The sequence below is a fragment of the Oncorhynchus mykiss genome, chromosome 1 (genome assembly GCF_013265735.2).
Source record: "Oncorhynchus mykiss isolate Arlee chromosome 1, USDA_OmykA_1.1, whole genome shotgun sequence".
NCBI classification, from domain to species: Eukaryota; Metazoa; Chordata; class Actinopteri; order Salmoniformes; family Salmonidae; genus Oncorhynchus; species Oncorhynchus mykiss.
In genome coordinates this window covers 54,044,524-54,061,292 of record NC_048565.1, presented here as the reverse complement: position 1 = coordinate 54,061,292, position 16,769 = coordinate 54,044,524, and the positions used below count along the sequence as shown (strand labels likewise).

General features: G+C 41.3%; 1 protein-coding gene across 1 annotated transcript in view; it reads right to left on the bottom strand.

Moving 5' to 3' along the window:
* The window catches only part of LOC110525327 (tyrosine-protein phosphatase non-receptor type 9), a 45,038-nt gene extending 28,558 nt beyond the window's left edge, over positions 1–16,480 (bottom strand). Inside the window, exons 1-3 of the mRNA XM_036989711.1 lie at positions 15,969–16,480; positions 5,502–5,645; positions 2,814–2,903 (exon numbers count right to left, since the gene is read on the bottom strand). Coding sequence (XP_036845606.1) covers positions 2,814–2,903; positions 5,502–5,645; positions 15,969–16,001 — 267 coding nt within the window. The 5' untranslated portion in view covers positions 16,002–16,480. The remainder of the gene's footprint in view (positions 1–2,813; positions 2,904–5,501; positions 5,646–15,968) is intronic.
* Positions 16,481–16,769: the final 289 nt, after the last annotated feature.

Sequence of the window (16,769 nt, the reverse complement as noted above, 5' to 3'; positions counted from 1 at the left end):
CGGGCGCTGATTAGAAATATCAATGTTTAACCCCGGTGGTCGGTCTAGACATACTGTATTCTTTCTGGGGTGTTTGACTTTTTACCCCCCCCCCCCCCCCCAACCACATCCTCAGGGTTGTTTGAATTTAAATTCGGATTTGAAAGACCAGTGTGTTAATGAATCGAAAGTGCCCATTTTAAGAGACGCCGTCACACTTTTTGATGGGGGGTAGGCAGATATCTGGACATACTGTATGCATGATAGTGCAAACCTTGGTTTCAAACGATCCCCTACAGAGAGAGAGAAAGGGCCTTGAGTGCAGATGCCTGGGCATTGTTGAACACACACCCCACCCCTTTTGTTTTTGAAACACACGCACACCCGCGCACACACATGGCTTTTCCGTAAGTATTTTTCTCCTGGGGCATGCTTGGTGATAGATGGGAAGGACATTTTCCTATCGTTAAAAGGTGAGATACATTTTTAAAACCATTTATTTAATTCAAAATATTTAGTCAACTTTTTTAAGATATGTCATTATTAATTAAACCTTTTTACTATTCCTTTCTTACAGATATAGGTCCTGGTTAGCACTGACCATTATCCGTTTTCAATTCACGATCGCTAAGACGCTTGCACAATCCATCAAAGCTCCGTAAGTTTTCCCTCCATGGGTAGATAATCCGTCCGGCATGTAAGTCCTGGGTATGAGTCTGTTTAAGTCATAAGTAAAGGCCTTTCGAAAAAGGGGCTGTCATGATTGACTGTGGCCCATATTTAACAAGTATTGCTTGTTACAGAAGACTACTGTTGTACATTGAATATCCACTAGCAGATTTTTGTAGCATCTCCACTATATCTGTCATGTTACTGGGGTCTTTTTAAAAGTCAATAAACGTGTGTAAAATGTACACTTTTGTTTCACTGTAGATTTGTTTAAGCCCACCTAGAAACACCTGATTTATCCCACAGCATTAATGAATAAGCTGGGTATAAAATTATTCTGTTTAAGTCATAAGTAAGGCCTTTCATAAAGAGGCTGTCATGATTGACTGTGGCACATATTTAACACGTATTGCTTGTTACAGAAGACTACTGTTGTACATTGACTATTCATTCATCCCTGTTACACCTTTATGTGTTGGCTCTCTATGTCTGTACATAGTGTGAAATGTGGTTTCCCTAAAGTTATTACACCCTAAACCTGAATCTGAAATTACCTTTAGGATCTTTCTTTGGGGTTCTAATCTCCCCGGTGTACATGCACCGAACATCCATAGGCTGGAGCCACCTGGAAGCTCAGTGCATGTACATATAAAGATAACTAAATAGGAAACTCAACAGTGTGTTAGGCCGAGAAACATTATTTAGATGGCGGTTTTATTGTTGTTGAAAGCTTGAAATGTACACAATGCGAAGGGACCTTGTTTCTAACACACACACAATCACCCTCCCAGACATTCCTGCTTCATAGATAACAACCCTAAGGGCAATAAAATAGGGGGTGTGGGGCCATTCTCTTTCAAAAGTTCAAACACAGACCCCCCCAGTTCAACCAGGTACCTAGACATCAATCATCATGACAGCTTCAAAGGAATAGATACAATATATGCATAAATTAGCACACCCTCTAACGCGTGAGGCCAGGAACAGGATGCCCAGATATGGGCATAAACACGTGATCAGTTCCGCCAGGATGTCCTGACTGGATGCCCAAATATGGGCGTGCACACGGCATCCTGACATAGGGTCATAAATCAACCGTTTGACGTGTGCTGTCTACTTTATTCTCTCTCACATCAGATAGTGCCCGTGGCATTTTTCTGTAAAGATTCAAAAATATATATTTTTTTAAATCAGTAAAAAAATAACAAATACAATTCCATGTACAGATAAATAGTTAAGCAGTTAGATTAAACAACTCATTTGTAAGATAAATGTTTTGAAATTAAACATGTATGGAAACAGGTGAATTAACACTCAGTTAGCAGGCTCAAGCAAGCTAAAAACTCACATGGTAGCAAAAATTAACTAGCAGGAATTGTTAACAAGTTAAACTATTTAAATACACATTGCTGTAGGCTACTATTTACTAGTCATCATAAAATATAACTTAATCAAAAGTTACCAGAAAGCATGGCTCAGACAGTGTAGTAGAGTGGGCTCAATAGCATCTCATTAGTGTGCAAGAGCTTGAGAATCAGCTGTACATGTGATGGAAAAGTGCACTACACATGTGATGGAAGAGTGCACTGTGCATGCAGAGGGTTGCAATTCCATTGAATTGGGGATAGTTTAACCAAAATATGCCACAACCCCACCTACTACTGTCTGCGTAACTACTACAGCAGAAAGCAGCCTAGTCGGCAGAGCTCCATATATCTCATAGTCGTCAAAGAAATAACAGATGATCCCAGGGCATTTCCTGCACTGTTCCCCCCCATCCTGACGAGAGTATCCTCCTAATGGAATGGGAGTGAGAGGCGTTGAGACGGTATGTGTCATGACATTACCGTCTCTGTCTGAAAGCCATGCATGGCCCATTGCACTGACTGACTAACGGCCCCGGGGAGGGGAATTGACATCCGCCACCTGCTCCAGACATAGAGGATAACCAATGCAATGAGTCTGGTCCTGGAGTTGTTTTAGCGTTTATCTTTTTTCAGCATCTGGGTCGTGTTCAGTAGGCACGATGCGGAAGAAAACATTTTGACACGGAGTGAAACGAAGAGAAAGTTAAGATGGTTGTTGTAGGCTTAATGCCACAGAGGGTTGCCAAAGCTGCCATACGCCTTTGCACACACAAAACACACAAACACTATTAAACTCACCAGCACAGTGAACTTCCCACTGAGCAGCTCCGAATGCAGAGGTTCCTCCTGAGGCTGTAGTTTAACGATGCCTTCTTTCAGACGCGTCTCCTGTACACATGAAAAAATAACAATTAAGGGAACATCAGGCCTGTGAAGTCTACAGGCTTTTGTTCCAGTCCAGTACTAACACACTTTGATTCAAATGATCCAAATCCACCTAAACAGTCTTCAATGTAGGCCACTACTATCAGTTGAATCAGGTGTGGTAGTGCAGGACTGCATTTCCCCATCCCAGACCTAGTGTGTCTCAGAACTCTTCAGTAATTGGTCTTTCCTTCATCTGCATTGGTTTGATTAAAGGCTGGAAGGATGAAAGGGGAAAGAGGGATACCTAGTCAGTTGTCCAAATGAAATGTGTCTTCCGCATTTAACCCAAACCCTCTGAATCAGAGAGGTGCGGGGGGCTGCCTAAATCGACATCCATGTCTTTGGAGGCAATATATGGATGAGTCCTACCAGCAAGTGTGCTCTCAACCGTCATGTGATTAAAGGGAAGTTTAGCTGAAAGGAAAGAGAAAAGGAAAGGAAACCATTTCTGAGGAGATTTTCAGGATGTATGGTATTGCAGAGATACTGTGATAGCCAAGCAGATAAGGTACCTGTGAAATACCTGTGGGAAGCTGTGAATTGAACCTTGTAGGCTACACGACAGTACTGTATATTTACAAAGATCTACCTGTCCAAGTGACTAGAAAGCCTTTACCTTGATCCGCGTGGAGTAGAGCTTAAACTGACTACCGTGGCAAACAATTGGATAACCGTGGGCTCAAGGATTATGACGTATTACTTAACATGCTTATACACTGAACAAAATTACACTACATGACCAAAAGTATGTGGACACCTGCTCGTCGAATATCTTATTACAAAATCATGGGCATTAATATGGAGTTGGTCCCCCCTTTGCAGCTATAACAGCCTCCACTCTTCTGGGAAGGCTTTCCACTAGATGTTGGAACATTGCTGTGGGGACTTGCTTCCATTCAGCCACAAGATCATTAGTGAGATCAGGCACTGATGTTGGGATATTAGGCCTGGCTCACAGTTGGTGTTCCAATTCATCCCAAAGTCGTTCGATGGTGTTGAGGTAGGGGCTCTGTGCAGGCCAGTCAAGTTCTTCCACACCGATCTCGACAAACCATTTCTGTAATGGATGGGAGCTCCTGAGTGGCGCAGCGGTCTAAGGCACTGCATCTCAGTGATAGAGGCGTCACTACAGTCCCTGGTTCGAATCCAGACTGCATCACATTCGGCTGTGATTGGGAGTTCCATAGGGCAGCGCACAATTGGCCCAGTGTCGTCCGGGTTTGGCCATCATTGTAAATAAGAATAAGAACTGACTTGCCTAGTTAAATAAACCTTGCTTTGTGCACGGGAGGATTGGACCTCACTTTGTGCACAGGGGAATTGTCATGCTGAAACAGGAAAGGGCCTTCCCCAAACTGTTACCACAAAGTTGGAAGCACAGAATTATATATAATGTCATTGTATGCTGTAGCGTTAAGATTTCCCTTCACTGGAACTAGGGTGCCAATCCCGAACCATGAAAAACAGTCCCAGACCATTACTCCTCCTCCACCAAACTTTAGCGTTCTCCTGGCATTAGCCAAACCCAGATTTGTTCGTTGGACTGCCAGATGGTGAAGCATCACTCCGGAGAACGCGTTGCCACTGCTCCAGAGTCCAATGGTGGCGAGCTTAACACCACTCCAGCTGACACTTGGCATTGCATATGGTGATCTTATGCTTGTGAGCGGCTGCTCGGCCACGGAAACCCCTTTCATTAAGCTCCCAACGAACGGTACTGCTGACGTTGCTTCCAGAGGCAGTTTGGAACTCGGTAGTGAGTGTTGAAACCGAGGACAGACGATTTTGCGCATCAGCACCCGCCGGTCCCGTTCTGTGAGCTTGTGTAGCCTAACAATGTTGCTCCTAAACATTTCCACTTCACAATAACAGCACTCAGGGGTGCAACTCCGGTTTTAAAAGTGGGGAGTAGCATATAATAACCTATTACTTTTTTTATCCAGTCGGATAAACACTCCAAACAACCTTCTCGACCGCTCGGAGGCATCCGCACGGACATTTCACAAACTGATTTGTTGGAAAGGTGGCATCCTATGACGGTGCCACAATGAAAGTCACCGAGCTCTTCAGAAAGGCCATTCTACTGCCAATTTTTGTCTATGGAGATGGCTGTCTGCTGGATTGTATACACCTGTCAGCAACGGGTGTGGCTGAAATAGTGGATTTGGCTAAGTTTCCACATACTTTGTATATATAGTGCATCAACGCTACATGTAAAGTTTTGGTCCAATGTTTCATGAGCTGAAATAAAAAGATCCCAGAAATGTTCCATATGCACAAAAAGCTTATTTCTCTCAAATTTGGTGTACCAATTTGTTTATATCCATGTTAATGAGGATTCTTCCTTTGCCAAGATAAGGGAGGAAGAGGAGGATTGTCCCCCTCAAAATTGAGTAAAAAAACAAAAATATAAACAATGCTCCTAAAATGTTTATTTAAAAATAAATTCACCATCTTTCTCCCTAACTTTACAAGTTACCAACCACCACTGACACACACGCACGCGCGCATGCATACCTACACACACGCACACGCGCATGCATACCTACACACACTTACTCTGTAGCTGTGGAAGAGCTCAATGGCTAGCAGCACGTCGAACTTGCGCGCCATGAGGAACTTGACGGCCACTTCCCAGGACAGCTGGGACACTCCATGCTGAGTGGTCCACTTGGTGATTTCCTCCAGAAACTGTTTGGTAGCCTAAAAACACAGAGATGCGGTCACACACCATGACTGTGTCCCAAATGGCACCATATTCCCTAGCACACTGCATTTGAATGGCCCCCTTTTCCATGTATAGTGCATTTGCTTTGATCAGAGTCCTATGGGCCCTGGTCAAAAGTAGTGCACTATATAGGGGATATGGTGCCATTTGGGACACAACCTATGTACTCACTCTACAGAGATAATAAAAGAGACTAGAAGAAGTGAAAGAAGAAGTTAAAGATGATACATCCTATCAGGAAGTGGTGTTGGTGTATGGTGTCTGTATGCCCTTTACCATGAGAGAGCATTTAATTTCATGAAGAGAGAAAGGGTGTTGAAAGACAGAGGTGACTTGGCTGCATGAAAAAAATAAGATTGTTTTTGTTGCTGAGGTTCAAATTGTAGGTACAGTGCCTTGCGAAAGTATTCGGCCCCCTTGAACTTTGCGACCTTTTGCCACATTTCAGGCTTCAAACAAAGATATAAAACTGTATTTTTTTGTGAAGAATCAACAACAAGTGGGACACAATCATGAAGTGGAACGACATTTATTGGATATTTCAAACTTTTTTAACAAATCAAAAACTGAAAAATTGGGCGTGCAAAATTATTCAGCTCCCTTAAGTTAATACTTTGTAGCGCCACCTTTTGCTGCGATTACAGCTGTAAGTCGCTTGGGGTATGTCTCTATCAGTTTTGCACATCGAGAGACTGACATTTTTTCCCATTCCTCCTTGCAAAACAGCTCGAGCTCAGTGAGGTTGGATGGAGAGCATTTGTGAACAGCAGTTTTCAGTTCTTTCCACAGATTCTCGATTGGATTCAGGTCTGGACTTTGACTTGGCCATTCTAACACCTGGATATGTTTATTTTTGAACCATTCCATTGTAGATTTTGCTTTATGTTTTGGATCATTGTCTTGTTGGAAGACAAATCTCCGTCCCAGTCTCAGGTCTTTTGCAGACTCCATCAGGTTTTCTTCCAGAATGGTCCTGTATTTGGCTCCATCCATCTTCCCATCAATTTTAACCATCTGCCCTGTCCCTGCTGAAGAAAAGCAGGCCCAAACCATGATGCTGCCACCACCATGTTTGACAGTGGGGATGGTGTGTTCAGTTGTGTTGCTTTTACGCCAAACATAACGTTTTGCATTGTTGCCAAAAAGTTCAATTTTGGTTTAATCTGACCAGAGCACCTTCTTCCACATGTTTGGTGTGTCTCCCAGGTGGCTTGTTGCAAACTTTAAACAACACTTTTTATGGATATCTTTAAGAAATTGCTTTCTTCTTGCCACTCTTCCATAAAGGCCAGATTTGTGCAATATACGACTGATTGTTGTCCTATGGACAGAGTCTCCCACCTCAGCTGTAGATCTCTGCAGTTCATCCAGAGTGATCATGGGCCTCTTGGCTGCATCTCTGATCAGTCTTCTCCTTGTATGAGCTGAAAGTTTTAGATTAGCAGTGGTCTGATACTCCTTCCATTTCAATATTATCGCTTGCACAGTGCTCCTTGGGATGTTTAAAGCTTGGGAAATCTTTTTGTATCCAAATCCGGCTTTAAACTTCTTCACAACAGTACCTCGGACCTGCCTGGTGTGTTCCTTGTTCTTCATGATGCTCTCTGCGCTTTTAACGGACCTCTGAGACTATCACAGTGCAGGTGCATTTATAAATGACTTGATTACACACAGGTGGATTGTATTTATCATCAATAGTCATTTAGCTCAACATTGGATCATTCATGGATCCTCACTGAACTTCTGGAGAGAGTTTGCTGCACTGAAAGTAAAAGGGGCTGAATAATTTTGCACGCCCAATTTTTCAGTTTTTGATTTGTTAAAAAAGTTTGAAATATCCAATAAATGTCGTTCCACTTCATGATTGTGTCCCACTTGTTGTTGATTCTTCACAAAAAAATACAGTTTTATATCTTTATGTTTGAAGCCTGAAATGTGGCAAAAGGTCGCAAAGTTCAAGGGGGCCGAATACTTTCGCAAGGCACTGTACTTTTTCCAACCTACACTGTGAATGTTTAAATTATGTATTCAATATAGACAAGAAAAATACATTCATTTGTGTGTTATTAGTTTGTCTATTGTTGTGACTAAGATGAAGATCAGATCACATTTTATGACTAATTTATACAGAAATCCAGGTCATTCCAAAGGGATCACATACTTATTCTTGCCACTGTAGGCTTGCCATAAAAGGGTTGAATACCTGACTCAAGACATTTCAGCTTTTCATTTGCAATTCATTTGTAAAAAAAAAAGAATAATAATAATAATTTTAAAAAAATATTACACTTTGTGTAGGCCAGTGAAAAAATATATAACAACAAATTGTGGAAAAAGTCAAGGGGTGTGAATACTTTCTGAAAGCACTATATATCACATTAAGACTTGGCCCTGATTGCAAAAAATATAGTGGGAGTGTGACTCCATTACCACGTGACCATGACCTGTGACAAAAATAGTGTCAAAAGGCTTAGGAAGAAAAAAAACAAACCTTGTACTTATCCCAGAAACATGCTTCGAATATGATTGAATATTTTGGCACCCTAGCTCTCTAAAAGATATGCGACTCCTCTAAAGAGTTCAATTTCAAAGCATGTGGTCTTGAGAAGACTCATATCACCCAGAAGACTGACCTGTTCATTCAATTAAAAACCCCAAGCTAGGACACGATGTGATGCAAGTATTGCACACATAACAAAAAAGTGCACAGCAATGGCCAGAATCGCATAGTACAGATATAGGCTATGAAACAAGTGCACGGTTCTAGTCTGTCGGTGAAAATGTTTAAATGATTGGCTCTTAAAACATCAGCATCTTCATTCTACATTGTCTAAGAAAGTTTTTTTTTTAAACATTACATTGACAGCATAAGACATTCAGGCCAGAATCTAAAAGAATCAAGCCAGGCCTTATAGTCTTGCTAAATGTTTGAGTTGATAACATTGTTATACTTAAGGGTGATTCATACGTAACATGATCATGATTATTGCCGATCCACTTCTCTCGACATTAGCCACATGTGGAAAGTGCATCCTATTATGTTCAGTCAGTCCCATTTGGCACGAGTTGATACTAAACAGGAAGTATCATGTTGCATTCTTTCTGTCTGTCCCCCACTTTTTCTTCCTGTGACGGTTCCTGGGAGACAACTACCTGCCCCACCCCCAACACACAAATTAACCCCACAATGGCAGTATCACTCCAGTCCAGTCAAAATGCTTTTAACAGCTGCCTGAAAGTGAAGTTCCACCATACTAGCACAGTTCCCCAGAGGCCCCCTGCTACAACCGGACCCAGCCAAGCTGAGGAGCTAATAACCCAGCCTACAAGCCTCCAGCCCTCCACCATGGCTGGGCCTGCAGAGGAAATGCCCAGATAAGAGTCTCTACACACTTCACTCCGCTGATGGACGTGAGTGCGCATGGGCGGAGTCAGATGTTTTTTAGCACCTCACACTTTGGTCCTATTCATCAGTGTGTTCCACCCAGAGATCCTATTCATCAGTGTGTTCCACCCAGAGATCCTATTCATCAGTGTGTTCCACCCAGAGAGGAAGTCCGCCTTGGGTAGTATATATCCACTAGGGGGCTTGGGGTTCCCGAGTAGCTTACCAAGCAAGAGGGTCTAAAGCGCTTGATTGTAGCTAGTGACGACATTTTAAGTTCCGGATCCGGTGTGCTATATGCCCTTTGTTTACTAATACTAGCTAGCTACAAGTATGGCTAGTATGGTGTTCTATGCTTTTTGATGCTACTAGGATTTAACTAGCTACAGAAGCAAACACATCTCTACAAATTGGAAGAGCTTGAAATGCTCTTACTACTCATGAGGAATCCAAACGAGGGAGAAAATTACATTTGTCCACTGAAAACTACATGAGAGGACAATGGAGAATACAGGTCTCTTGTCCAACCTATGTGAAGCATTGTCGAGGAAAGACATTTTCAATACTTTTGGACGTTGGCGGCCAGATTTGACGACTTGCTTCAGTAGCCTCCCCTCACATCTCGCATGAGAGAACACAGGATTTTGTTGCTTATTCCTCTGCGTCAAAATGGGCCGAAATCGAACGTTGAACTTCCGATCCGGTGTAATGCCAGTTTACAAATACTAGCTAGCTACACGTCAGCCTAGTATGGTGTTACATGCTTTATGACACTACGTTTAAGCCACAGAAGCAAACAGCTCTTTTTGAATTGCAATTGCTGTAAAATGGGCAGAAATTTTGGGGCCAATGGAATGATCAGTTTTGTGCAGGAGCTGTCGGAAAACATATTCGGATATAAGCTCCGGTAAACTCGGGCAATCGAGTACTACAACAGCTTTTTCTCAATGGTCCTGATGGCAGTCTGCAATGCAAGGAACCGCTTCACCATGATTGACGTGGGCGCATTTGGTCAGGAGGGAGATGAGGGAATCTTCTTGCGAGGCAAGTTCACCTCCAACTCATTGCAGGCCAGTTGCCGCTACCTAAGTGCTTGCCAGAGACCCAGACACCAAGCCCATATATCTTCACGTGAGACGATATAAAAAAAAAAATATTATCAGCTTTTTTGTTTTTGATAACATAGAGTTTAATTGTATATTTATGGTGGCTTTGATCCACAGATCTGTAGATGAACTGGCAGGTCAACTTTCTTTGGCTTGGCTAGCTGGCAATACTTTTTTTTTTTAAATTATGCATCTGTTTCACCTGGCTACTGGTTCCTGATATTTTTAAAACACCAATTGAAGAGTCACATGAAGCTTGAAAGGAATGGGAGATGCAGTAGAAATGCAGTGCTTAGGCAGAGGGCTCGTAGTGAGGACGACTAGCTACTACTCAACTGTGGGTGGTGAGTTCTGTCACCCAGAGCTGCGTGGGTGCTACAAAGAGTGAAGGAGGAGAGGTCCAGAAGCTACATGACTCTGGCTGGTTCCCAGAGTAGCCCTGTACATGATCAACACCAGACTCTTCATTAACCATCTCCCAGACCACCTTCTTCTGATCATGAACTGTCCCTCTACATCTTTGGAGGATGTATGCATTCAAAGACTTGGCCCCTATTGGTGGAACTAACTATAGCGAGGCTAATCATGATAATGTATTGCTTGTTTATTTTTTGAAGCACGTTGAGATTGCCATGTTATACATGTGTGAAAATTATACCAATATAGAACTTATACTGAACAAAAATATAAGAGCAACTTGTAACAATTTCAATGATTTTACTGAGTTACAGCTCATAAGGAAATCAGTCGATTGATATAAATTCATTAGGCCTAATCTATGGAATTCACAACTGGGCAGGGTCACAGACATGGGTGGGCATAGGCCCCCCCACTGGGGAGCCAGGCCCAGCCCATCAGAATGAGATTTTTCCCAACATAAGGGCTTTATTAGACACAAATACTCATCAGCTGTCTGGGTGGCTGGTCTCAGACGATCCCACAGGTGAAGAAGACAGATGTGGAGGTCCTGGGCTGGTGTGGTTACACGTGGTCTGCAATTGTGAGGCTGGTTGGAAGTACTGCTAAATTCTCTAAAATGACTGAGGCTGTTTACGGTAGAGAAATTAACATTAAATTCTCTGTCAACAGCTCTGGTGGAAATTTATGCAGTCAGCATGTCAATTGCACATTCCCTCAAAACTAGACATCTGTGGCATTGTGTTGTGTGACAAACCTGCACATTTGAGAGTGGCCTTTTATTGTCCCCAGGACAAGGTGCACTTGTGTAATGATCACGCTGTTAAATCATCTTAATATGCCACACCTGTCACGTGGACAGATTATCTTGACAAATGTGTGCACATAATTTGAGAGAAATAAGCTGTGTGGATATGGGACACTTCTGGGATCTTTCAGCTCATGAAATATGGGACCAATACTTTACATGTTGCGTTTATATTTTTGTTGAGTATATATGCTAGGGATGTGACAAATGTAAAAAAATATATATAATAATCTTAACGTTTTAACTGATTTCATCAAATTACATGAATTCATATGGTCCTGTGTATGACTGCTAGGTGGCAGTGCAGTTAAATCTACCGCAGTCCTGGCTACCTACCAGATGGCACTAAACTTACTGTTGTCCCCCACCCACTCAGCAACAATGATATGAATGCAGTTTTAGGTTCTTTGTTGTGTGCCTCCGCTCCATGTTCTCAGTACGTGGGACATCTCCTCAATGTGATGGCTTGTTGGAGTGATGTGTGACAGGGTGTTCATAGACGTCCAACAATCTGTACAGAGCACAGAGCTTGCGCTTTGTACTTGCAGAGCAAGGTTTGGTTTTTGATGGCATCTTGTAGTCTGGTTCTAGATATGCCCTTATGGTATTGAAGCAGACATCCTCTACCATTGACAATGGCTGCATATCAACTGCAATCTTTCCTGTAATCAGCACTGTGATTCTCACGCTGTCCCTTATCGCACCGATGCCAGCAAAGGGTTGGGAATCACAGTGCCTCCCTTTCAGCATTGCACCTGTACTGCCACTGTAGCTCAAATCCACCTTGCAAAGTTTGCATTTCATCACCTTCTCATTTAACTTCTCAAAATGTATTGCCATACAGGACTTCGCTGCAGTTGATTCCCTGTCTCTCACTGTGACATTTTTCCAACTGTTAACGAGGACTTGGGGAGCGCTTTATATACATGGCAAATCATTTAAAAAAAATGCATATCTCCTACTTACAAAATTGTCGAGTTAGGTATTCGTTTAAAAAATATATATATTTTAGGGGGCAGATCAGCTTTAATATTGCAGATTGTGGCTTCCATCAATGTAATTGTCTGCATCCCCCATATATATTTTGCGTAAATATACAGTACCAGTCAAAAGTTTGGATACACCTACTCATTCAAGGGTTTTTATTTTTACTATTTTCTACATTGTAGAATAATAGTGAAGACATCAAAACTATGAAATAACACATATGGAATCATGTAGTAACCAAAAAGTGTTAAACAATTCAAAATAAATGGTATATTTGATATTCTTCCGTAGTCACCCTTTGCCTTGATGACAGCTTTGCACACTCTTGGCATTCTCTCAACAAGCTTCATGAGGTAGTCACCTGGAATGCATTTCAATTAACAGGTGTGCCTTGTTAAAAAGGTAATTTGTTGAATTTCTTTCCTTGTTAATGGGTTTGAGCCAATCAGTTGTGTTGTGACAAGGTAGAGGTGGTATACAGAGGACAGCCCTATTTGGTAAAAGACCAAGTCCATATTATGGCAAGAACAGCTCAAATAAGAAAAGAGAAATGACAGTCCATCATTACTTTAAGACATGAAGGTCAGTCAATACGGTTTCTTCAAGTGCAGTCGCAAAAACAATAATGTGCTATGATGAAACTGGCTCTCATGAGGACCGCCACAGAAGATAAGTTCATTAGAGATTCTGGAGGCGAAATAAACTGTACTAGCCCTTGACCTGTTTAGGAGAGGTGCTGACTAGCGGAGTAGAGCCAGTTTGCGCTGTTCTGTGAAGGGAGTAGTACACAGCGTTGTACGAGATCTTCAGTTTCTTCGCAATTTCTCACATGGAATAGCCTTCATTTCACAGAACATGAATAGACTGACGAGTTTCAGAAGTACTTTGTTTCTGGACATTTTGAGCCTGTAAATCAAACCGACAAATGCTGATGCTCCAGATACTAAACTAGTCTAAAGGACAGATTTATTGCTTCTTAAATCAGAACAGTTTTCAGCTGTGGTAACAATTGCAAAAGGGTTTTCTAACGATCAATCAGCCTTTTAAAATGATCAACTTGGAACACAGGAATAATGGTTGCTGACAATGGGCCTCTGTACGCATATATAGATATTCCATAAAAATCTGCCGTTTCCAGCTACAATAGTCATTTACAACATTAACAATGTCTACACTGTATTTCTGATGAATGTTATGTTATTTTAATGGACCAAAAAAAATTAATTATTTCCAAAACAAGGACATTTCTAAGTGATCCCAAACGTTTGAACGGTAGTGTATGTGAATAAGGTTCTGTTTTTTAATTTATACATTTGCACAAATTTCTAAAAACCATTTTTTTGCTTTGTCATTATGGGCCATTGTTTGTAGATTGAGGACATGTTTATATTTAATCCATTTTAGAATAAGTCTGTAACACAACAAAATGTGGAAAAAGTCAAGGGATCTGAATACTTTCCGAATGCACTGTAGGTGTCTGTCTGACGATGTTTCACGTAAACACGAAGCCAAGTCAGTTGTCGGACAATTTACGGGACACACCGACAGCAGCAGCCCCACTCCTTATCTCTTTCAGATTGCGAACATACCGGTCCCAAATCTTTCTCCAATTTTCTTTGATATCGGTGATATCTACCTAGCTGTTATCTTTTGTGTTCTTGTCCAAATACAACTGCATCGAAAGATTGTAGATGTATAATTGCACGTAGCAAATATTGAAATAAAAGCACACACAAAAAAATAAGCTTGCAAGTAGATTAGCAGTAGCATTAAAGTAGAAGCACGTCCATTGCTTCCATGTTTATACCAGAAGGGATGATGTAGACACAAGACGGGATTTATGTTGCAAAACTCACTCAATACTGCCCCTCAAGTCTCCAAGGAATGATACGCAGCATCTCAATTTTCAGGTATCACAAAAGTATGTTGAATGCGGCCCTAAGACTCACTGCCTGCTGTCCAGATGAACCATGGGGAAAGGGTATTAGGGACCGGAAAGTGTAAAGACCATCATTACCACCAGGCTGGAAAAATCAGTCAGGGAGACAGAGAGAGAATAAACAAGCTGATCCCTCTCACTCATGTGAAAGAGGTACTACTCTTCACCCCCCTCATAAATATCCACAGTTCTTGGTACTGGACTTCTTTATGTGTTTGGAACCATCTATCCAGTTTAATGAGTGTAACCCACATGTCCATGTATGTTGGGGATAGCATGAATAGACCTACCAACTCATGTTTTATGCTGTGGATACATTGTCATCATATGGACAATAAGCACCCTAGCAATATATTATTATATAATATCCATTTTCTGCCTTTTAGGACCTGGTTGGAAAAACAAGAGGCAGTGAGAGCAGCTTGGCATGTGATTAACAACTGTACTAGCCCTTGATAATGACTCTCAGTTCCATTACATTACACACAAGAGTCATTGGATGAAGGCATCTTCTGTAAGAGAGTTAAGAGCCCCCCCTACACTCAATCTGAACATTAACACGTTTCACTTGTGGTATTGTTTTGGAAGCATAAGAACTTTATATTTCATATATCAGCGAGAAGTAATATTTAAAAATAAAAAAAATGTAAAGGCTAAATTGATACACACCTTGATTGGGTATAATCAGCGGAGGCTGCTGAGGTGAGAACGGCTCATAATGGCTGGAACCGCGCTAATGGAATGGCTGATAACGCCCCACTAATTCCGCTACAGCCATTACCACAAGACTGTTCCGACAACCTCATGTCATAGGGTTATAGTTAGTGTTCCCACAAGACCATATCACAGTGCTTGTTTACAGAAAACAGACTGAAGCTATCCAGTGTGCGCCAAACATCTGTGTGTAAGCATAGCTGTATGGATCTGTGCGAAGATGCTACACTGTGTGTGCGTGTATATATATTTTTTAAGGATTATTTCTAGTTGATGAAAGATATGGGCCATATGTTTGAAAGCCGTATCGCAAGCAATAATTATTGACGTTTTAAACACAAAAACAGCGTCGGGATTGTAGTTCCCTTCAGCGAGTCATGGGCAAATCTAATGGCTGAAAACTGTAGGGTGAAGGCAGAATGCCGCCTAGAGTTTGAGAGCTACATCTGTACTAGCCATATTGTTGTTTGTGTGGTATGTAAAGGGAGATGTGTGGGCTAAGTAAGTGCATCAATGCAAATGGAGAAAGCATAGCTTTTTAGATTCTTGTCCTAATTCTGATCATTTATAATTGTATATAATTTGATAGACACTTGGGTCTACATTCGCGGAAATTATTCAATCAAATTACCATTGCATGGTGTTTTTCATAAGTCAAAACATTACATCTGATCATTTTTAATTCTTTACCAATACAAATCAATGTAATATTTTGACATTTCCTGTTAGAAGCATCTTCAAGGTAGGCTACAATGTTGAAAAATGTAGTTGGATACAATGTTTGTGTTCGTTATGCCTGTCTATGACGATGACTTCGCAACAATTGATCTGTTTAAAGAGCATAACTTGCAGTGGTGTAGGCTAACTGCAATGCAACAACTTGACACATTATGCATTCTTACTACGGAATGAGCAAATATTTGGCATTCTATTCAAAATTACCTGTTCTTCCTCTGCTGACAAACTGGCTGCCATTCTTCACTCTCGTTCTTGAGATTGACACCTTAATCCTTCAATTTGGTCGCCTTTCTCCCTTTCCTCTTTTCATAAAGGTAAACCGGTAACGTTTTTGCTAGGTTCCTGGTGTTTTACCAAACTTAAATTTGTCTCGTATATAAATGGGAAGCGTTATACTCTTTCTTCGTTTGACTGGCCTGTTTTAGTAGTCGAATAAGAAATTATTTGTAATCTTCCATCAAAATACTCATGCATGAGAGAAAATCGCTGATGTGTCAAATCTTATCGAGAGCTGAAGAAAAGAGTCCTTAACAGCTTGCCGTTTTTCTGTGACGAATCGCTGCTGATATAATTAACCGATTTGTCCAGTAAAGCCACCCACCCACCTTTGCTTTAGAATCAAGACTAAAGGCATTCCTGTTCTCTGGTTTGCAATCATTTAACTCCGTGTAGGCTTGACGATACCTGTGAGAAGCTACCCACAATAAGGTTTGGCCACAATAGTGGCGTTTGCGGTTGGCCTTCAAAATAATAGTCCCCCATTGAAACTGATCTAAACTGATACAAATGGTGTTTCTATTTAACTTCAAAATAAATACAATAATTTATTAATTTGACAATAAACAGTAAAACATGTCAAATCCAACTGTGGATTTATGACTGCATAATTGCATTGGGGTAATACATACAGTATATGTACTGTACAGCCTTGGTGTCTGTAAATACACTGAATAAAAATATAAATGCACATGTAAAGTGTAGGTCACATGTTTCATGAGCTGAAAT